The 22,378-nt window shown below is 38.4% G+C and overlaps 1 protein-coding gene across 3 annotated transcripts in view; it reads left to right on the forward strand.

Annotated features, from left to right (window-relative positions):
- ZNF277 (zinc finger protein 277) overlaps positions 1-22,378 on the forward strand; it is a 53,132-nt gene that overhangs the window by 29,855 nt on the left and 899 nt on the right. For all 3 annotated transcript variants that reach the window (XM_057403711.1, XM_057403710.1, XM_057403712.1), the window contains exons 5-11: positions 7,617-7,708; positions 9,051-9,161; positions 12,154-12,286; positions 19,123-19,190; positions 20,352-20,448; positions 20,977-21,019; positions 21,729-21,903. In XM_057403711.1, the coding sequence (XP_057259694.1) occupies positions 7,617-7,708; positions 9,051-9,161; positions 12,154-12,286; positions 19,123-19,190; positions 20,352-20,448; positions 20,977-21,019; positions 21,729-21,903 (719 nt within the window). The remainder of the gene's footprint in view (positions 1-7,616; positions 7,709-9,050; positions 9,162-12,153; positions 12,287-19,122; positions 19,191-20,351; positions 20,449-20,976; positions 21,020-21,728; positions 21,904-22,378) is intronic.

Consider the following 22,378-nt stretch of genomic DNA (forward strand, 5'->3'; position numbering starts at 1 on the left):
CTAGTCCAACCCTCCTGCAAGAGCAGGGTAACCTAGATTAACAATAGAACAAGTTCTCCAGAGATGTTGTAGACTCTTCATCTGTGGCGATACTCAAAACACAGCTGGACACGGTAAACAGCTGAAGGTGACCGTGCTTGGGATTGGACTAGTTGCTCCCAAGAGATCCTTTGTAGCCTCAATGATTCAGTGATTTGAGGTTGTGGGTGCTGTCTATTTGATGGTTCTTCACTGTGCATCATTATGGCACTTCTCTGTACCTTTTCCAGTTTCCCATCATCCCTTTGAGGTTCTGAAAGACATCTTGAATATTGCATGTGGGCAGGCAGTGTCAGAATGGTGTTTGTTTCCCAAGCATATATCATGTTGGTTTTGGCTTTAAGGAGGGAAAGAGGGTCCTGCTTGAGCCTGTAGCTAATGTTTTCATAGAACTATCTGTTGTAACAGTAACTCCTGGCTGCTGCATATTGGACTGTACTTTTTCTTTATTTAAAGGGCATTTGTTTCTGGTTTTGTGGTGGTTTGTGCTGTGTAGCCCTGTTCCAACTGGGCCTTCAATCCACTGCCAGTGTCAGGGGAGTGTGGAGTCTGTTGGCAGGTAAGCTGTCTCATCTCTGCACATAGACGTTTTCTCAAATTCAGGAAAGAGTACAGGGTTTACCCCAAAGCAAGTTCTGCGTCTGTTTACAGAGTAATTAAATTAGAAAAGTTAATTTACAGAGTAAATCAAGTTAGCATTCTTATGATGGTGTGAAATAGCCTTTGGTATCAACACCGGTTTAAATATCAGAATTGTGTCCAGTTTTTACAGCAGGATTTTGTGAAATCGAGCTGCAGCTGTAGTTTGGGCTAATGGAGTCACTGCTTTAGTTACAGCAGTGATGTCTGTTTATTTTTTCATTTCCTTTTGCTGCAATCTGAGTGTTGACTTGCAAGTTAAATAGTTATTTTGCTTTGCAAAGTCTTTTGCCTCTGGACAAGTCCAGCAATTAAGACTGAGCTGGCAAATGGGCTCATGTGAGTTGCACAGAACAAAGACCAGAACTGTACAATTCTTGGTGATTTTTCTGCAGCCTTTGGATCCTAACTGCTGTCTCCAACAGCAAGTCCAAACAAGGACAAATGTTTTTAAAATGTGCTAGCTGGAACATCTCATTTGCCATTTTGAAACTCCGGTTCAGGAATATTTCAGGCTGTATTGCAGCAGGGGAGCTAGCCAAGGTGGATGTCGTGCAGAGACATTACGGTGACTGTGATGTATTGAGGGAGGCCAAGGAATGAGCCTGAACTAGGTTAGAGAGCACAGCTTGCTGAAATAGCTGACAAGGCCATGTAACACAAAAAAAGATACGGTCTTTTGGAAAAACACAGTCTGGACAAAGTACTCGCAGATGTGAAGCAGTACCAGGAAAGGAAGTCCTTGTGGCAAAACTCAAGATACCAGGGGGGCAGTGTCACTTGGTCTTATCTTTAAGATTTAAATACGCACTCCCTGCCACAGCACTGACCTTGTCTTGCTGTCATGTTTACAGCTGTTCTCTTGTGATGTGACTGGTAGTTCTGAGTGATGAGGCTGTTCTTCTTCCCAGTAAATAGACCCTGAAGAGAAGTCTTCACCAAAACTCAGACGGACACAGCTATACAAGCTTTCCAGGATGAGCTGTTTGTGTGATCCCCAGTTTGTCACAAGCTTAATCTGAGACAAGGTTCTTACACAGTTTCCCCACCACCGCCACCATTTTCTTCCCAACTTCTTGTTTTCCCACTACGCTACAAATCTTATTTTTCTCTGGGGTTTCTGTTACTTTCTCTTCAAACCTAGTTTAAAGTGTCCTCACTTAACTGACAAGCTGATGTCCTGAGCTACGCTTTCTCATCTTTGTCAGGGGTAGCCTTTTTTTCCCTAGCCATATGACGATATTCTTAAATGCTCCCTATTTTGTTTCCATAGCTATGTATTCCTCTCCAGAACATGTTGATCTACGTCTGTGATTTGAACTCAACCAAAAAGATTCAGGAAGACTACCTGTTCCTTTTTCTGCTTCATTCTTGTTCTCATAGAAGTCAGGAATGCCCACTTTGGCAATCGGCATGTACCAGGTGAAGTGGGGTACTTTTAGCTTCATCACCAGATAGGCTCAAAACCATCTCTTGAATGACAGTAGGTCACTGCCCCATTGCTTTCCTCTCTTCTTTGTTCCAAAAGTAGGTCTCTAATGGCATCATCCTTCATTCCGTAGAGACTAGCCTTTGACATGCTGGTCTTGCTTGCCTAGCCAGTGGGGCTTTTTATGACATTCCTGAACTATGTATGAATTTTCATAATCACTGGGTGAGAGAGAAAGTGCACAAAATAGTCAGCAAATGCAAGTACATTGGATGGTGTGACAGCTGGATTAAAAAGGGTTGAGTGTTCTCCAGACCAAATGTCCTATCCCCAGAAATTCCTTGTATTTCCATACACCTTACAGCTAAGTTTCTTTCATGAAGTGCTTTTGCAACAGGCATCTCTGATGATGTTAAGGAAAAGGCATTCTTCTTGAGATAACATCAGAGAGGAAATTATAATGGTTACAGAATTGGAAGTTGTGGGTTTTTTTTCTGTACTCAAGAGGCGAGAGAGTACTGTTTGAAGTGGGAGAGCTGTATGTAATGATCAGTAAGGTGAGAAGCTGAATATAGAAGTTAGGAGACAAGTTACTGATATGATTGCAGGCCTTTACAAAGACTTGAAGTTTCTGATATCCTGGCTCTTTATAAATATTTTTCCTATTTAGCAGCTACAAGCACAGTCTCAAGCTCATCAATCAATCTTTGAGGCAACTGTACACACAAAACCAAATGTAACTTACTCCAAAGCTGGTTTATCCTAACAGTGTATATAATTGTCAAATAATGTGCTTGGCAAGCTTTTAGAGACTGTAGTGGATCTCAGGTGTTACCAATCCTACTGTTTGTCTCAGTGTAGTGTGCTGGTTTGTTTTATTGCCAGTAAAGGGTATAAACAGCTTCTTGTTGTGATCTGTCAGCATGATCTTTTTGTTTTGTTTTTAAACCAGAATGTTTCACCTGCTTCCTTTGCCTACAGCAATAGCTGGTTTCTGTGAGCACTCAGCAGGGAAATGGGGCTCTTATTTAAATTGGAAGAAACTACAGCTAAAGATACACACTGTGCTTAAGAGATCACGTAGGAGACCTTGATAAAACACATATTCCTATTGTAAAGTCTCTATCTTATGATATTTAGATCAAAATTCACACCAACATAACATTGCTATTTCTGGTAGTACCTCGTTTCCCAGGCAGACACTCTGATTTCAGTAGTATGAATTAGTCCATTATCATTACAGAAGGAATATGGCCTGTGATCCTGCACTCTTCATAGCAGTGTGACTGAATGCTCAGATGTTTGAGTCCTTCACACTGTAACAGTTGTGAAGTCTCCTCTTCAAAGGAACATCTTTAGACAAACCACCTCCCCAGAGCATATAGCACCATTTATAAAAGCTTTCATTGGAACTTACCTTAAGTGATCATTTGTATAACTACTGTCTTTCTAGTCTCTTGCCTAGAGAAGATGAGAGCAAAGGACCAGAACTGGCAAGACAGATGCCAGCGAGAACCCCAAACTACAAAATGCTCTTGTCCCGCTCAAGCCACTACTGAAACACAATAATTTGAGATTACGTGGTTTTGGAATAGGAACTTCAGACTTTGCCTTATGGCAGTAGTTTATTTTTATTTTTTAGTCCTGAACATCATACAAAGAAGACACATACTGTTGTTAGCTCTGTTTTACAGACTGAACTGCAGAATTCATCCTCCACTGCACAATCAGGTCTGTGGACTGAGAAATGAGAAGTTCGGGTCTCACTGCAGTCACTGCCTGATCTTGTCCCAAAGTGCAGAGTGCAATCTGCCTCTATCTTAAAGCTAGAGAAGTACTCTCTGCCTAAATTTCTTATCTCTCAGAAGTGCTGTGATTATAAAAGAGAGAGGAGAAAGAATTGTTGGTTTTTTTTTGTCAGGCCAACTGATGTAGATGGAAAAAAGCAGGCAAAACAGTGACCACTAATTCTTTCTTCCAGTTGCTGAGTATAATCAAACTTGTACTCAGCAAAACTTGTGCTGAGTACAGGTTGTGAATGGTTGCTCTGTGTCAGTGGTCCAAGCCATGCATTTAAATGGCTACGTAAATTATTTATGAGGTCCCTGTTAGTAAAGGAAGGAGTGTATGACAAAAAAAAAACCAACAGTGACAGCAATAAAGAAAGCTAATTTAGCACCTGGGATACAGTGTCTGTTGGAGGGAAGGGTGACAGGAATTACAGTATCAGAAAAGTCTCATGTGCCATAAAGCCTATTGTTCTGAGTCCATAGCTTTTGTCACTCAGTGGAGTTTTAGTCTTGCCTTTTGAAGATCTTTTGTATTTCTTGAATGTCTTTTGAGCTGCAAACCGGAGACAAAGTAATTGTTTAGGGAAAAGTGCTTACTAGCTGCAAGTATGCATTTTTCATCTTTACTAATTTTTGGTGTGAATTCTTGCTGATGCATACTGTGTGAGCACTTCTGGGTAATTTCTTCCAAAATACTGCTTCCCAGGAGAGGAACAGGCACATTTTTTTTACAGACACGTTTTAAATTACCACGTTCTAGGAGAAAATCTGAATTCCTCACAGCCTCAAACTGTGCCCTGTGAATGTGCAGGGCATTTTTCTACACTCCGGGTTACAAACTGTCGTACCAATGATCAGATTTCTTCTGTATTAGTAATTTAGTGTGCTGGTATATTTAAAGATGATCATCCTGGTATATATAAACACTTTTTTTAGTGTTTTGGATTAGCTTTCCTGTCTATGCTTAATTCTTTTATTCATTTCAAAAGAAAAATAACATATGTGCTTTTTTCCTCAAATGACTTTGTCCTGTCCTTCTCTGATACTTTGATACAACACAGTGTCCTAAAAAGGTTTGGAAAATCGTCATGGCTGAAATATTTTGGGTATTTTTGTCTTATTATAGCCACAAATTATTGCTAACATCCCTAAAAGTTAAAAGGAGTTGGTAACTGGTGCAGGTATTAAAGTAAATTACTCATCTCCAGCCTCATAGCTTCAGTTTAAGCTTTTATTACCACCTGAAAGTCTTCACTCAGAAAAACCTCAAGTTTTATGCAAATTATTGTAATTGCTCTTCTCCCATCAGAGTCTCGGCAGTGAAGTGAAGGGTTGGAATGTCTGTAGGGACAAGAGCAGCTCTCTGGCTTTTGTTGTACTTTACTTGAACCAGTGCTTCTAACTTCTCACCTATGTGAGTACCAGATTTGCTTTCTGGCTTCAGAAGTTCCCTCCAGCAATGAATGATGCCAACATTCAATAAAGGGAGTGTCCACCTTGGAAAATATTTTTTAATCTCTGATGAGTAAATTGGTAGAACAACGATGCTGGGTTAGTCAGAGTTTACCAGCTGTTGAGCTTGCTGGTGGGAGGGAAATGGGAAGGGTGAAAGAGGAGGGTAGCAGGAGCACCTTCAGTGTGGAGGATACAGTGCGCTTCCCCTTCAGGCATAACTGGGAGCAGCAGCTCACCAGGGCTCCAGTAAGCAATTTGTATGAGGCGAGAATCTGGGGTTAGGAAGCCAGATAGTGCAGAACATGGGGGATTTTTCCCTCCTAGTAGAGTACAATTAGGAAGCTTCATCGGAATATCTCTAATGGGAGGATGGGTGTTAAACCCTTGCTATCTTAATGTTGGAATTGAAATATTTTGATTTTCTTTCAGGCAGTCTCTAGTGTGTTTTACAAAGTGTATAAACTACACACAGATGCTTTCACATTCAAGGTTAACCAAACAAGGTCAGACATGCTGAGTGGAGAGAGGTTACAGCTATGAGTACCAGCTCATACTGGCATGCTGTGGGACGTTCACTGCCCATGTGGAGCAGACATATACCCTTGCTTAATTGTGCCTCTGCTGAAGGGCTCTCACAAAATGTGTTATGCTCCATTTATCTCCCTCGAGAATCAGCCCTGAAAAATAGGAATTTATATTTCTGTTAGTTGACATTTTGCATAATGCAGCAGGACATGAGTGGATATGACCTAAAATTTGAGTAGGTAGGCACTGCTGAGCATGACTCTAACCTCAAATATATACATTGTAGTACAAAAACATCCAAAAAAGCCCAGGGATCTGCATTTTCAGGGTAACAGACTCTTATCTGATGTGCAACAGCTACAGTTTGCAAATTGTGGGGGTGAATATGAGGCCCTAAAACAGGCTATGGCACAGTATGCTCATCCCCCACAGCAGCCACTGGCCCTAGGCCAAATGTAGCTCAGGTGGGCATGCTCCCGCACTCTCCAGCAGGCATCCTGTTCATCACACTGCCCCTCTCTATATAGTGCGCTGCTCTGGTTTAGGAGAAACACACAGAACACTTATTTGCCCGATATCAGCCTCCTGCCATCTCTGAGCCGGGGGCAGCAGGATGTGGTGTGGTTGACCCACACCAGCCCATCCATGCTGCAGGACCTGTAATGACAATTGCTCAAGCCTTGTTCTTTTGAGAAAGGGGGTTATTTGCTTTCTTTTTTCTTTGCTTTCTTTTCTGCCTTCTATGGAGCTTATCCAACAGGCATAGCTGAATTTAGCTGTAGACTATGGGCAAATTTGGGTCTTAATCCACACAAAAGAGTTACTAAAGAGGTAGGTGAGAAACAAAGCTCCACTGTTGCAGGCTCTAAGGAGATAAAGAGATTCAGAAAATCTCCTAAGATATTCAGTCAGGATTCCAAATGTCAGAGAGCTGGTGGTAGCATCTCTACATTGCATAGGAAATAAATCCTTTACTAATTATTAGTACTTAAAACACAAGTACAGGGTAGCGTACTACTGGGCTGAAAATATGCTGGTTTAATCCAAACAGCGATTGTCCCATGTCCCAGATGATTATGGCCTTTCCATCTGAAGTATATAGTAATTCCACAGTATAACTACACTGCTGCTGTTACAGCACCAGAGAAAATCATCTGCTGCATGTTTTTGTTGGTAGGAAAATTGTGTCAAGTGTTGTAAAGCTGCCTGGCCTGTTGCTCCACATTTAGCAGGACCAGTGGTAAAGGCAATCAGCTTATTCTGAGTTCAGGATGTTGCACAGCTTCTTGCAGAAACTGCCAGGGCTCATCCTCGGTCCTGTATTATCTAGATCGCCTGCAATTAGTTTGTCATTGTATTAGGTGCTGTGTGGTTGCCCAATAATTTGCTCACTGATACTGAAGATAAATCTGAACCGTAAGTAGAAACAATAAACTGACATGTTGCATACAGAATTATTTAATGCATAAAATCTCAATGAGGATTGTGTTTTTTTCCATGCATCTTGTAAGATATTAGGAGAACTTTTCTAGCACTTGAGTGGAGCACGTACTGCCTTTCAAAAACTGCCATTTTTGTGAGAACCCACCCTTATAAAATACTAATATCTGGTTTCTGTCAGCAGCCCATTCTAATTTTATCAGTTCATTGTTACCAGTACAGATAAAGAGGTAAAATAAGTTTATGTTATGGAATGATTCTTATTTTTTCTGAATGACTGTATCTAATTCTTTTCATAGAAAGAAATTCTAGAACAGCAACAGCGTGAGAGAGATGACACAAGCTTTCATAGTATGTGTATGTTCTGCGATCAAGAATTCACAGGAAACAGGTTGGTTTGTTTACCTGTTTGCTTTTGATTTTTTTCGTATGTGCTCAGCATCTTTGTTTGTGGTTTAGATGGCATTGGACCAGTTAGTGCCTAATGTTAGAATTAAGGGTATAGTGTAAGTGTTTCTTTCAACTGCAATGCCATTTTAAATAGACCCCGACCTACTTCTTAATTTTTTATTTATTCCAGTACAACTCTTTATACTACCCAGCAAGATGGCGTTGGGAACTGCACCATTTTAAAGATAGACGGTTTTTCAGCAGTTGTTATAGTGGCAAGGAGAGCTACCTAAGCCAGTATGGCTATTACAAAATGTTTCTATCTAGTTACATATTTTCATATTTAAACCTCACCAAACCAGTGTGAATTCAAGTATCAAATTAGAAAATTAGAGTGGAAAACTAGAGAATGGAGTGCTTTGCAGCATCAGTCAAATGCAAGCCTGAATTCCATTCAAGTGCTTATTCCAAAGAAACTTTCTTTGTACAAGTAAATCAGTTTCAGCTGGAAAGGCTGAGTCTTTTCTTTGAATGTGTGTTTGCCTGGCTAGCTGTGGTACTCTGGAAAGGTAGAAGGACCCAGGGTCATGTCCTCACAGGTTATCCCAATGTGGTGTGAGCATCCAATCCTTTTCACTGACTGTTGTAGTGAAGTTCACATTATTCAGACCTGGAACTTCATCCTCTGCTTATTGTGTCTGACAGGTCATTTGAAAATCACACCTGGACTGTGGTAAAAGCAAGGCTTAGCAGTGTCAACAGTTGGGTATTTATTGAGTCCTCAAAAGCAGAAGCTGAGGCATAAAGAGATGTTGGACACATAAAGAATTAACCAGTATATCTCTATTAGGAAGATACCTTATTTGAACATCCATGATGTTTGTTCGCGTGTACTTGTGAGTGCTGTTTGCATTGCTAGTGCTGTGTGAAGCAATGCTGATGTAAAAGCATATCACATACAAGAATTTCCACTCTGCTAACTAGCACAGAGAAAACAAAATGGCTTTTTAGAATGTTTCTTAAGATAGTTGGTTGAATCATGTGATTTGCTTATTCAAGTTAATAAATGACCTTTGTTAACAGTGAGGGTCAAAATAAACTATATTGTAATTTTCATTTAAAAGGTACTATTTATGCGCATAGATTAAGCGGTGAAATGTTACTGAATGTTGAGCAAAGCTGAGATTGAAAACTTATTTTAATGAAGTTGATTTCTTTTTTTTTAGCAGTGGCAGCAACATTATTATTGTTTAGTTAATGTTGGCTTTTATGCATTTTTAGAGCAATTTGTGTATTTTGAGTCACTAATTGAATAATACGACTTTTTGTTATGTCTTTTGTAGATCTGTCCTTCTCAATCATATGGCAAGAGAGCATGCTTTTAACATTGGGCTGCCAGATAACATTGTGAATTGTTATGAGTTTTTGGCTGTATTACAGGGGAAGCTCGACAAGTAAGTAGTGTTTTATTTAGGTTTTTTTGAGGGGGTGTTAATGGACTTAGGTCATATTTTTTTTTACCTTGGAAATAAGTTGGGTTAAATTTAATGTAACATTCATAATTAGTTAAGAAGAAACAGAGAACATAAGTTTGTTGTGAGTGCTCTTTAGAAGGCTTTCTTTTAATTCTTTGAAAGCACAAAGCTTCAGTTGTTATGCATTGCATTGACATCAGTAATAGCACATCCCTTTTACTCATAGTTGTTAATGTTCTTCTTATCACAATCTTTTTGCTAAACATTTCTTTAATCACTGAATACAAAGTTGTTATATTTGTTCAACTCTATATATCAATAACATGGGATGTTTTCTCCTTCCCTTCTTTACTGCTCGCAGAGTACATCCCAGAGCAGGAGAAAGCCAGTGTACATGCTTCCTTAGAAACACATAAACCTGAGATGACCGAAGAAGTTAGAAAGGGCATTTGGGAGAAAAGCTTAGGTAGCAAAGAACAAGAAACTCTTTACTTCGAGTTTCCTTTGCAAGTATCTAAGTACTCTTTATAGATTTCGTAAATGGGACAATAAGAAGTATGCCACAAATACAAACTGAGCCCTAGCTGAAAATTTACTTCTTTAAAAGTCAAACTGGCTTTAACAAGTTTAGTAGATTTTAATACAGTCTGTAACCAAAGACTGTACAAGAAATTTGCCTAAATCTTAGGCTTAGTTATGAAAGCCACAGAAAACTTGGATCTGTGAAAATTAGGATGTGGAAATCAGATTAAACAGCCTTCCAAGTCAGTTTAGGATCCATTCATTTGTACATCTCGGGGTACGGAGGAAGAAAATAAAATAAAAGATTCAAAGGAAGGAAAAGGCAACAGGACTCTCAATTTTAGTCTTTGGCTTGACAAAGAATGATGTGCAGTTGCAATAGATACATGTTAGCTTTATCCAGAAATGAAGATTTATTAAGAATGTGTTTCACCATTGGTGTTGCCCAATGCAGTGAGTTAGCATGCAGCTTTACTATGTATCAGTAGGACCTAGGCTTTTGTTTAGGAGGTTTCTCAAAGCAGATCCTCTCTGTAATTAATACACATGCTTAAATAATTACTTCCAAAGCACTGAAAGGCCACTTCTCCTACTGTTAAGAATGGACTTCATAGCCGTGCTAGTAAAACAGTGCCTGAAAATAATTATTAAGAGGAGAAAAAATCTTGTTTCAGGCAAATAGCATGACTACATTGTATATGCTGAGGAAAAGCATTAAGTATTCTTCCAGGGATGCCTTTCACAAATAGAGCAAACATTTTACTGTTATCAGGTGGAGCAAAGCAGATACTAAAATGTATAGATTTTAGATATATAACATATAAAATCTAATATATATATATAAATCTAAACTATATATAAATTTTATATATAAAACGCATTCTGCCATAGGACCTACGGTTACCAACAAAGCACAGGGAGAACTCAAAACTTCCTTAAGCCTGTAAATGTTACAGAAGTTCTTGAAAGACAAAAACATACTGAGAATCCTGAATTGCTGCTCCACACACAAGAGCTGAGAGGAATCTGAATACACCTTTACTGAAGGAGTATGAGGGTGTAGGTACAGACCTTCTAGGCACAATATTAATGGGTTTTGTGGGGGTAAATGCTTGAGTAAGAAAATAATTGTGTTCTTCACCACCTGTATCTTAAACCCTGGGGAAATCACAGAAAGACCTGACCCGGGCACTGTTAAAATTCCTTCTGACTGTACAATCAAGCTTTCATCTGTCAGTAAAGGGAAGAAAAAAATAATAATTTTAATTCAGAGACACTGCTCTTTTAAAAAAAATCCATGGGTTTTGTGTCTTAGAGTGCTGTTGTTTACCCTCCCATCCCATTGTTTTTCCTGCTGCCAGTATCTCCAATACAAGGATAAAATGCCACAGTTACGTAGTTTTTATTTCATGAGAAATGATTTTCTAGGGGTTTTCCCAATCCCTCCATGGAGATAATTTTTCAAATGGCCCAAGAACCTGTCTCCATCATGGTAGGACATGTAAGCCATTGCTTATAAGAAAAATGTTTTACCATCTTGGCTAGCTGGAGAATCAAGACCTGCATCCGTTAAACAATGATGTTCCTGTAAGCTCAGGGCTCTGCTATGTCTCTGCCAGGAAAAAAAAATGACCATCATCTATTTCAGGGAGATTCACCCACTTAGGCTGAAGTGCAGATTTCTGTCCTTATAGACCACTCTCTGAGCCTGGAGATTTGACTTAATCCTTTAGAGGCTCAGCGTGCAGGTGTTAGTTGATACTGCAGTGGAGAGAACAATTATTTTACAGTACTGTAACCGAGAATTTAAAACAGCGCATATACTTGTGTTTTGTTTGAATTGCTCTGGAAGACCTGAATGTGGTAAAATTGTCATTCATTAATGAAGGTTTTCAAATTCTCAAGTACTGTGTATATATATTTAATAACTCATGTATCTACATAGATATTATTTTTAAAATATACACATGTGTGCGCGTATGAAAGAATTTATTTACTAAATTCAATTTCTCAGGCTTTCAAAACCCATTGCTCACCCTGGCAAACTTTCATTTAGTCTCTCCATTGACTTAGAAATATCAAACTTCCTATTCAGCTGATTTAAATTGGTTTTAAAGCTACGTAGCACATTCAGAGTTTGGTTTTTTTCACTCTGAATTATAAATACACAGCTACTGATGGGTTGGATGCCAGTATAAGTGCATGCTGAGTTAAGAGTTTTACATGTTGACCAGTCAGTGTCCCTCCTGTGTGCTGGTAGGACAATTTTGGGTGATCAGACTTTTCTCTCACTTTGCATGTGGGGCAAACAGTAAACTTTTATATTACCTATTTATTTATTTTATGTTATTTTTGTCATCCATGTGTTTGTTTGACTCTCCTGTGATCTAAGATTATTATCTTGTTCTGGTTTTATTTTACGGTGTGGACCTCAACCCTTTTATCTCAGTTTGCAGTGTTTATACTGTGAAAAAGTCTTCAGAGACAAAAACACACTTAAAGATCACATGAGAAAGAAGCAGCATCGCAGAATCAATGCCAAAAACAAAGAATATGACAAATTTTACATTATTAATTACTTGGTAAGTGGTTCTATGAATGATTAGTAAATTGACTACAGAGATACAGACAATATCTTATTAGAAGTAAGTAATTCCAAACCTGCAATTAGTACAAAGGTCAAAAATCAAGTGAAGGACTCTTAAGAAATGTGCTTTTTTATGGTATGATATTCTGGATAATTGTTAATCTAAGGAATAGTAAACATTTGTTGTTGAGAATTGATTTTGAGAGATACAAGAATGTAGCTTGAAGAGACGCTAATCATCATGTCATTAGTGCTCAGCTTCTGCTTTAAAAACCAGAAGGGAAAATGAGATAATGCAGTAAATGGAGGTCTGCCTTGAATGCTGTTGGCTTTGAGCTTGTTTTCTACAAGGCTTAAGCTGAAAGTGCTCTTCAGAGTATAAATTAAATGGAAAGAGGAGGAAAATGAAAGATACATAGATGAAAGGAAAAGTAAGTGTTCATTTTTAGCCTCCAGGTAGGTGTGTGTTGCTAGGTATTAATATTTCTCTATCTCAGACCTTTGAGAGTGTGTGTGTGTGTGCGTAAAAGATTTTCACATGCTGTCTTTGACTTATGAATATAGGAACTGCTTCAAAAGCTGCTACATTTTGTCCCAGAAGTAACTGTATTTCACCTGAAATAGTCTTTGTGCCTTCTATGTGTGTTAATATCCAAGTTATAAGTAGATATCCTTGACTGTTCTACCTACTCTTTTCCTTTAATTTCTCTACCTGGGTTTTACTCAATACTAACAACAAAATGTTGTATGTTTGATGCTCTACCAAGTCCTTTTTACCCAAGATGGAGTGAATTTTCTCTGTGATCCTTTATGCTTTCCTTCAAAATATCAATGATCTAAGGCCTGTATTTTCTTTTCTAGATATTTAAATATTGCTGCTTTAAAAACTGACCTATACTTGCTGCATGGTGTGGAAAAGGTCGTGAAGTTCTGGAGGGTACATGTTCTCAGCTCCTTGACAGAACTGGGCATTCACTTCTCCCTTGCAAGTTAACAGACTTGAGTTTAATGTTGTAATTGTTTTAAGTGATTTTATTAGTTTTATTCTTCTCTGCTAGTCCTGCAGGTAATCCTGCAGTTTTCAGAACTTGACATCCTTTTTAAATTACCCTCTGTCTCTGACTTGCATTCATTGTTGGGATTTTAATTTGTCCCAGCTGTGATGAGGAAATTGAGCTAAATGACTGCCTGGAAGCACAGACAACCATTATGATACAGGGAGGTCATAACATCAGTGCAGACACAGTGCCTGTGTCATGTTAATAAGCAGAATATGCCAAACTAAATATAACAGCAAGACTAATATTCATATACTTTACCTCTTTTCCCACTCTTTCCAGTTGCTCCAAAACTGGTGGCCTTGTCCATATCTGTTGAGAATGATATACAGCCTATATGCTTCCTGAACCACATCCAAGCATTGTCTGGATAGTGCTGCTGGCATGGCTACGGAACGTGCAAACTATTAAACAGTATGGGCAATCACAGGACAGTGTTCAAGTCACTTGTTCCTCTTTAGTTATTGCTGGTATTCCAGACAGGACTTCAGACTAACTCCTTATGCCAGCCTAAATCAATTCGCATATTGATAACTTAGTGGCATCACTTAGAGATGTATTTTTCAGGTCCATGCTATTGCAGACAGAGGATGATAAATATAATTCAACTAAAATATGTCAAACAACCAAGATGTTCAGAAGTGGTTGGGGGCCTTCATGTGCAAGGTTTGTAGTGTGATGCCAGTGCCTCTTCTGGGACATGCTTTGAATGATCACAGTTCTTTTTCTGGCTCTATATGCTCTGCTACAGACTTGTTTTCTTTCTACACATTTTCAGTTGTCTCTCAGTACGTTCTGCTCAGTGAACTGTTTATACTCAGTCTTTCTGATCTTTCAAACTGTATCCATTTCAGAATGCTGACATTTCTTCTTTAAAAAAAAAAAAAAAAGGATCCTTTATTATTAAAGGATTAAAAACAGACTAAAAACTTTATCTTAAACACAAAATAGTTTGCTGTTCAATGTGTATTTGCACACTTTTTGTATGAGATTAAATTTTTCACTAACATGAAACCTTTTTAGGACAGTCCCTGTGTAGTAGAAAGTGTTGCTTTCCAAATAGCCTTTGGTAAACCCTTTATTTTTGCACAAAGCAGAAAAAGATTAAAAGGAAGAACTTTAATTTGTCCACTGGGGGTTCAGTAGATTGGCCTTTATGTGTAAGGAGAAATAACATTATTCTCTACTACACATATGTAGTCTACAGTAGGGTATATTGATGTAATAGGATGGGGCTTTTCCAAGCTGCGTCTATATTAAGGGTATAGTGATTTTAATTCCTCTCCCCCAGCAACTTACAACTTACTAAAGGATCATTTTTTCTAACGTGTACTGTCAAGCTTTACTGACTTCTCAATGAGTCTTTAAGATCTGTGCTTCACATTGCTCTAAATGTCCAGGCTCAATTTCACAGCCACGGATTACATATCTTATCAGACATAATAGATGGACTGTTTCACGTTTTACTACTGAATTCACCTTGACCTAAAGATGTAGGCATACAATTTATCTATTTTTATATATTTTCACAAAAAAAAAAAAAAACTGAAGTTTGAGAATGTAACAAAGATCTTACTATATGCCAGTTTGATCAAGTTTGGTTTCATAAAGAGACTATAACACTAAGTAGGCCTCTAGTGATAAACATCAGTATTATCACAGTCTTACCCACTTTATTTTTAGGATGTGCACCATAAAACTTTTCTGTCAGCAACTGAATTTTAAGCTATTAAGCTGCTTAAATGGACAGTTGTTTATTACAGCTATCTTAAAGACATAATTGTCCTTTTCTTATGATTTTCCATTACATATTGTCTTTACCAAACACTGCATCAAATAATCTTATTAAGCTGGAACTAGCAGTTTCCTTTAATTTGTGGCTTTTGTACTGAGACATTTTAGGGGCTTTTTGTTCAGATGTCCTGAGAACGTCTGCTGAATTGCCTCATGATCTGCTGGCCAGTTCTTACTTGTGTTTTTAAACTGATGGCAGAGCTCCCATTGATTTCATTTAGAACAGTAGGTTTGCCTGCCTTCTTCCTTGCTCTCCATTATGCTTTTGCCTTCACATGTCATTTTAATGCGGTTGTGAGAATCTGTTTTCATATAAATTACATTTTATGTCTATTTGTTGGTGATTCCTTCCCCTAAATTTCCAACTTGGCATAGCAATGAGTAATACAGTGCAAATTCCTTTGCAGATATTCTGGTATTCTGAGGCTTTCTATGACTTCTGTCATGGTGTACAAGCTGCTTTGATTTGTCTACCCCCATTTAATTGACATATTTACATGTTAGCGTTAAGGTAAATTATACCTATCTTCAGTAGCAGTGGCAGCTTCTTAGTCGTGCATGAGATTTCTTTCATAAGCAAGTATCAAAAGTTTATTATTGGGTAGTTACATTGAATTAGACTGGGAGGTTTGTGATTATGCAAATGAGTTGAAAGGCAGTGCAGACTTCCCAGTGGATTTGGAGGTCTTTTGTCAGTATTGTGTAAGTATGCAAGATGATGCCAATCCTATTCAGGAAGGTTTGAAGTATAAATTGAAAAAGACCAACTGATAGTAGAGGGTGAAGAACTGAGCAACGATGCTTCCAAGATATACATGTAGGTTACCTTATTTTTCTTTTCTCAAAAAACTCCTCCAGCCTAATTTTCTTGTTTCTGTGCCTGTGCTAGGCTGTGGCCCCAGGAGTTGCCCAAAGGGCCAAGTAAAAAACAGAGAGGGAAGAACTCTGTACTCTGCGGTGCCTGCTGGAGGCCGTGAAAGAACAGAAGGCAGTATTAAAACTCTCTTATTCCCAGCCCCAGGAACTGAGATGGACCAAGACTGAGAGGGCCTTCCCTTCTGTGTTCACCTGATTGTTAGCAGCAGCACTTTAAGGATAACGTATGCTCTGTAAGAAGCACAGATGTTTATTTTCAAATTGACAAATGGCATGTATCTGTAGTAATGTAACATCACGATAATGAATGTGCTTATGACTAAGCTAGACAGCTGAAAAATGGTACCTATTACCTACTAGAAAACTTGTTTCATAAAGCCTTCTGTTTTCCTCAAAGGTAAAAAATGTTTTTCCTTATTTCCAAACCCAAATTCATCATTACCTGAGGGGGCCAGTGGAAGAATGTTTTGTTATGAGGGTTACTAGGTATATTTAGTCTATTTGAATTACACAGTGTATATTTTGCAAAACAGTAAAGGGAAACCCTTCATCAGTTGGTGATAGTTCAAAACTTACAATCCCACAAGTGGGGGAATGCTTCATATTGAAATTCATCCAATGCTTATTAACTAATGTTGGTATAACCTCTTCTATGTGCTTAAGCATCTTGAGTTCTGCAGCAATATAAAACAACCCAGATGATCGCAGTAAGGCAGGTGAGAAGAAGGGCAGAAGGAAATTTGCAGGGGAAAGCAGCATCTGTTTGGAGTTTCTGAGCTCCACGGGCCTGGAGCTCTGTTTTCAGGTAGTTCTATAACTGTTCTTTTGGGAAAACTGCTTGAGATACCAGCTGCTTTTCTAGTTTCTCCTGTCTCAGCACTTCTTCTCAAGTTGGGGTATCTTTCCTCAGTAAAGCACGCGGACTGTCTTCATGTAGAGCCTTTAGAATTGCACTCGAGAAGGTAAATTGTCAGTGAGGCAATTCATCTCTATGCATTTTGACTTCATTTTGGAAGAGAAAATAATCAAACCGTACACATTTGGGTTCACTTGGATATATAGCAAGGCCTGTAGCTTTTTTAATTATGTTTTTTCTACTGTTTGAACTATAAACTATGTCAAGTCTATTTTTTCTCTTGTTTTGTTAAGAATTTCTTGAGAATCTCTAGAGATGGTTGCTGGGAGCTCTTGCATCTCAGATGAAAGAGCAAGGCAAGTTGAATACATAACAAAGGCACCCTTGGTCCCAGATGCCCATCAAGCTGTGGAGCTGAAAAGGTGTATGTTACCAAAAAAAATCAAAACAACTGGAAGAGCTTTAAGAATGTTCTGAAGAACTCTTGCTCACCCAATTGCTTCAGCTTCAGTCTCTTGGCACTTTCATCACAATGTCCCCAGTTACCCATGCACTGTGCAATTTTCCAGTGATACAAGACCTGGTTAGCTTTTTCCCTTTTCCTCCTTTTTTTTCCTCCTCTGAATATAAATAGGTGAGGGAAACAGAGACCTTCTCTGCCTTCTTCACAGAAACTTCATAAAGAAACCGCAACAACAATCAAGCTTTTGTGTGATTTTCCCCTTTCACCTGTAATTGAAAGGTGAAGTTTAACATCGGCTGCTGTTTTGAACATACTCTTTTATGCATATATACTTCAAGCTAGTACAAGGAAAAATTGTGAGCATTCGTCTTCATTTTGCGTGGTTGTAAGAGAGTATCCACTCATTAAGTTGTTAACATTAGCAGCCATAAGAAACTAGAGTGGGGCCCTGAGAACTTGGTGAGAGGTGTTAATGGCTTCATGTTATCTCACAGTGATGGTGACATTAATGAGTCTCCCCTGTAACTCAGCAAGTTTGCACACAGCCATGTAGCATCACTGAATTAATTATTGAGTTTTCATTCTGTAATATATGATGACATGTTTAGAGCTGTCTAGAGACATTTGTTTATCGCTTACCTGATAGACACTAACAGCATTGCAAATTCTCATTAACTGTTAAATGATGGATATCTTTTCATTCTTTTGCGAACCAACCATGAAGGCAATAATAATACTTGTTCCTAAGGATGTTATTAAATATATTTATTAGAGAGAATATTTGAATGAGATAAATGAATGTATGAGCTTATTAGCTGCCTTTTTTTGAGTATGAGATTGTCAACTGTGATCTTTGTGAATCCTTCACAGCAGTCAAAAGCATGATTTCAAAAACACTATTTTGATTACAGGTTAGTTTGCTCAGGTTTACTTTAAAGGGAGGAAGAATCAGAGCAAAAGGAAAACAGTAGATAAAGATCACTGCTGGTATTTCAGTAGGGCACTTCAGCGTTTTATTGCCTGTTATTTATATTGCAGCCATGCTGAGAGTGCTTGTCATTGTGCTGAATGCTGCACAAATGTATTGGGATGTACTTTGTGCTGAAGGTCTTTCAGATATAAATAAACAACACAAAAAGTAAAAGGAAAAACAGAACACCATGAATAGGTGTGCTTACATTCACGTCTGAGAAGAGGATGGAAGAGAAACTGGAGCCTAGCTCAGAGAGCTATGCACTGGATCTATGCCCTATGCTGCCTTTCTGGGGTACTCTAGCTAAGTTTACACCATGTGTTTTCACTAACGTAACCTCGTACAAGGTACGAGCTCTGACTGGTGTAGCTATGCCAACTGAAGTCTCAGGTGTTACAGCTGCATTATTTAAGCAGCATATGCTGCATAAAGTGCAGGGTAGGCAGACTGGATAGAAGAATTGTGATGGCAAACTCGAGACGGTGATAATGTACCCACCTTGTGAACATCTTGGTAGTGTTGCAACACTTCAGTTTTACACAGAGCGTGGATGGTTTTCTTGAGAACTCTGTGCCAAATCATCATCTTCTGAGATATAGGGTGGGAAATGCTTCATTAAAAGACAAAGCAAATCATTACTTTAAAAATCATTGCTAAAGCAATGTCATACGACTACCTTTAACTCACAGAAGTACCAAAGTGATCCAAAATAAGATGTTGACTGTGATTTCTAAGATTTTTCCATTGATATATAAAAGGATGATGTGAAACAGGAAATGTTTTTTCTCTTTCTTTTCTGTTTTCTCCCCAGGAATTTGGAAAGTCCTGGGAGGAAGTGCAGTCGGAGGATGACCGGGAGCTACTAGATAACCTAGAAGAGTAAGAGTTACTTGTATGCCAATTATAAAGACTTGCAAGGCCATTATCGTTAAAAGTAGTTACAGGGGAAATGCTGTGCACAGTTAGTACACAGTTAAAATTCATTTAAACCAACCAAATCAACTCCAAAATGTTCTCATTAAAGACAGTTCTCCACAGTGAGGGCTGTAAATTTGTACTTCAACCAGAAGCTTATTTTTCATTTGCACAGAGCTCAAACAGGAGCTGTTTGTGTTTGCAATGATGTAGGTAAAATGAGTTATTTTTTACTCTCGTACCAAAAAACCCGAGTTTTGCTCAAATTTAAAAATCAAGAGTAAACATCAAAAATATCAGCATGAGAAAGAAGTTACATTAAAAAGTCTGATAAAAAGGTAACAACTAGAAATTAAAGCAGGATTTCAAAGGAAACTTCCCAGCAAAACTGACTGCAGGTGACATCTACCTCTCCTCTGCATTCTTCTGTGGTCCAGGCCCTCAGATCACTGCAAAGGTGGCTTCCTTGGCCATAGAGAATTGAATAGGCAGGAAGTAATTTGTGGGTATTGGGGTCCATTACCTTCCTGGTTCTGCCTGTTACTTGAGCTTAATTTTACTTGATTATACTTGTTTACAGTAATATTTCTATCCCTCAGAATATTTCTATCCCTCAGTAGCGCTGGGGTTTTAAACGAATGTGTTGGCAAAATATTCTCTGTTTGCATGTCTAAGTGTAGCATAAATGAGTGCCTCAGGAATAATAATATTTGATAAGTAAGTAACACTTCAAATGAAGTCTGTCTGATGATTATGTCTTTGGCTGGTGTATTGAAAGATTAGAAAGGTATAAAAGAATTTAAAAGACCTTATAAACACAGAATGCAATATTTGATGACTTGCCAAACTGGAGAGAAACTGAAGTTAAGATCCTGTTTGCGTGCAGGCAAATTCAAGTAAGACTTACTGCCTGTCCGCAGAGGAATTAGCCAACAGTAACTGCTCAGTTACTCTTGTATTCAGGTATAAATCCACACTGTCTCTTCCACCTCTTTAAAGTATTCAGTTTCTCTGGATTTATTTCTAGAGAAATAAATATTGCTGTGAGAGCAGAATCTGAAGTGCCCTTTCACAAAACGTCTCTTTTCCACAATTAAATGAATCTTTTTGGCTCTGAATCATAAGGGACTGGTCTGACTGGGAAGAGCATCCTGTGTGTGCTGTTTGCCTGTTCTGTGAACAACAAGCGGACACCATGGAAAAACTGTATCTTCACATGCAGGTAAGACTTGTTTTAAGTAACAGTTCTTTCATCACTTTGGAAATAAAGAGTAGGATTGTAGCATCTTTGTTAAGATCCAATCAGCTGCTGCATTGGAATGCCTTCTTTAGTGCAGAGCTAAAGTACTGCATGCATCTCCAGCATCAGTTCTGTAAAATAGACAGATGAGTCAAGTTTTACATTGAGACTATGACTAGCCGTTACTTGTGAGTGTACAGACTGGTACAGGCAATAAAGAGTAAAGAGCATCTTTAGTACTGTAGTGGTTTGATGATTTAATGCACTTAATGGTTAGCATCTGCATTTCAGTTTTAATTAACTATTTAATGAGAGTGTTGCGGTCTAACAGAATATAAAAGCTCCTGATGACGCAAAACTGGGAGGGAGGGTGTTTGTTTCATGTAGTAGGGTTTGCACATCTATATGCATATGTCTGTGTCAGTCTATGAAATGTTGTGCTGTTTTTAACTTGAAATAGTAGAAGTAGTGGAAATAAGATTTTTTTTATTTCCTTTTTTTTCGTTTCAGAAATCACATGGATTTGACTTTCCTAAAATAAAGTCAGAGCATGGTGAGTAAGAGGTGCTGTAGTTGTCAGCATTTGCCACTAGTGTGAAGAAAACCACATCATAAGAGCAGTGGAAAACAACTATATCAACTTGATTTTTGTTCGGACATTTAACTTTTCCGTTATGGAAGCTGTTTCTCCCAGCTTACGAAAGGAAGCCAAGAACACTTTATTTTTCTGGAACTGTTGTTAGTACCAAGGATGTCTGCTATTTTCTTTAGAACCATTGCATTCTTTTGCAGAGTATCTTTTACAAATACCCGCTCTGTGAGTCCCTAATCTGGCTGCTGGAGTACTGGAATTATTATTATTACTATTATTACAATCATTATCATTATTATTGATGTTGTTATTATTATTGCTGTTATTATTATTGTTATTGATATTCTTGTTATGCCTGTTGGTACTTGATTGCAAGTGGGAAGGCTGTGCTCTAGGCTTTGTTCAGCCAGTGTTTGCTTTCTGCTGATGACTAAGCAGAGAGACTTACTTGGACCGAGAGGAAGCAAAGTATTTACAATTTTTACATTAAAAGAAGGGCTATTTCCTCTATAGCTGGGAAAAAGCAGTTGTTCAGTTGATTTGCTAAGTTACAGCATTCTGCCAGTGCTGTAAGGGTGATAATCTCTTATCAATCTCTATGCTGAATCCAGGAAAGCATTCGTAAATTAAATCTTGTGTTTCCCAAGTGCTTCTTTGCTGTCTTTTCCAGGTCTGAACTTTTATCAGCAAGTAAAGCTACTGAACTTCATCAGGAGAGAAATCCATCATTGTCGTTGCTACAACTGCCAGGAGAAATTCCAGTCTAAAGGAGGATTGATAAGTCATATGGAGGAAACCAAACACATTACATTCCTGCCAGCCAGGTCTACATGGGATCAACCACAGTAAGAGCAAGCATTTTCTTCCAGCATTTATGCTGTTACTTGATAATACCTGTAAAACAATAAGTTGAAAGTTCTGGGTTTTGCCAGTGCAGTAGTGCTCTGAGCTCTACCGGCCTAGCTAAAATAATAAGTGATCTCAGAATACTCAGAATTAGAAATCTCTGTACAGTCTGAAGCTAAAATGAACATGAGATACCGCTCTTGTAGTTGCACCTAGGATGCACTGTCACCGTAAGCTGTGTCTGCACTGTCAGGTCAGTGTGCTAGAGAAGGCAGAATTATGTTTTGCCTGTATTTGCAGTTGTGCAGTACATGGTGAAAAGCATACATGGTACACACAGAACATGTTCTCTCCTGGTGGAGCAAAGGCTGAGCCTGTGCACCATAGCGACATTTCAACTGTCTCTCTTGTAGGCATGTTTTAGTTCTTTCAGCCATTGGCTCTCTAAACACATGCAGCTCATGCCTGGGATGG

Source organism: Pezoporus wallicus, unplaced genomic scaffold, assembly GCF_028554395.1.
Source record: "Pezoporus wallicus isolate ANWC-B61680 ecotype Strahan unplaced genomic scaffold, APGP_CSIRO_Pwel_v1 contig_7274, whole genome shotgun sequence".
Taxonomy (NCBI): domain Eukaryota; kingdom Metazoa; phylum Chordata; class Aves; order Psittaciformes; family Psittacidae; genus Pezoporus; species Pezoporus wallicus.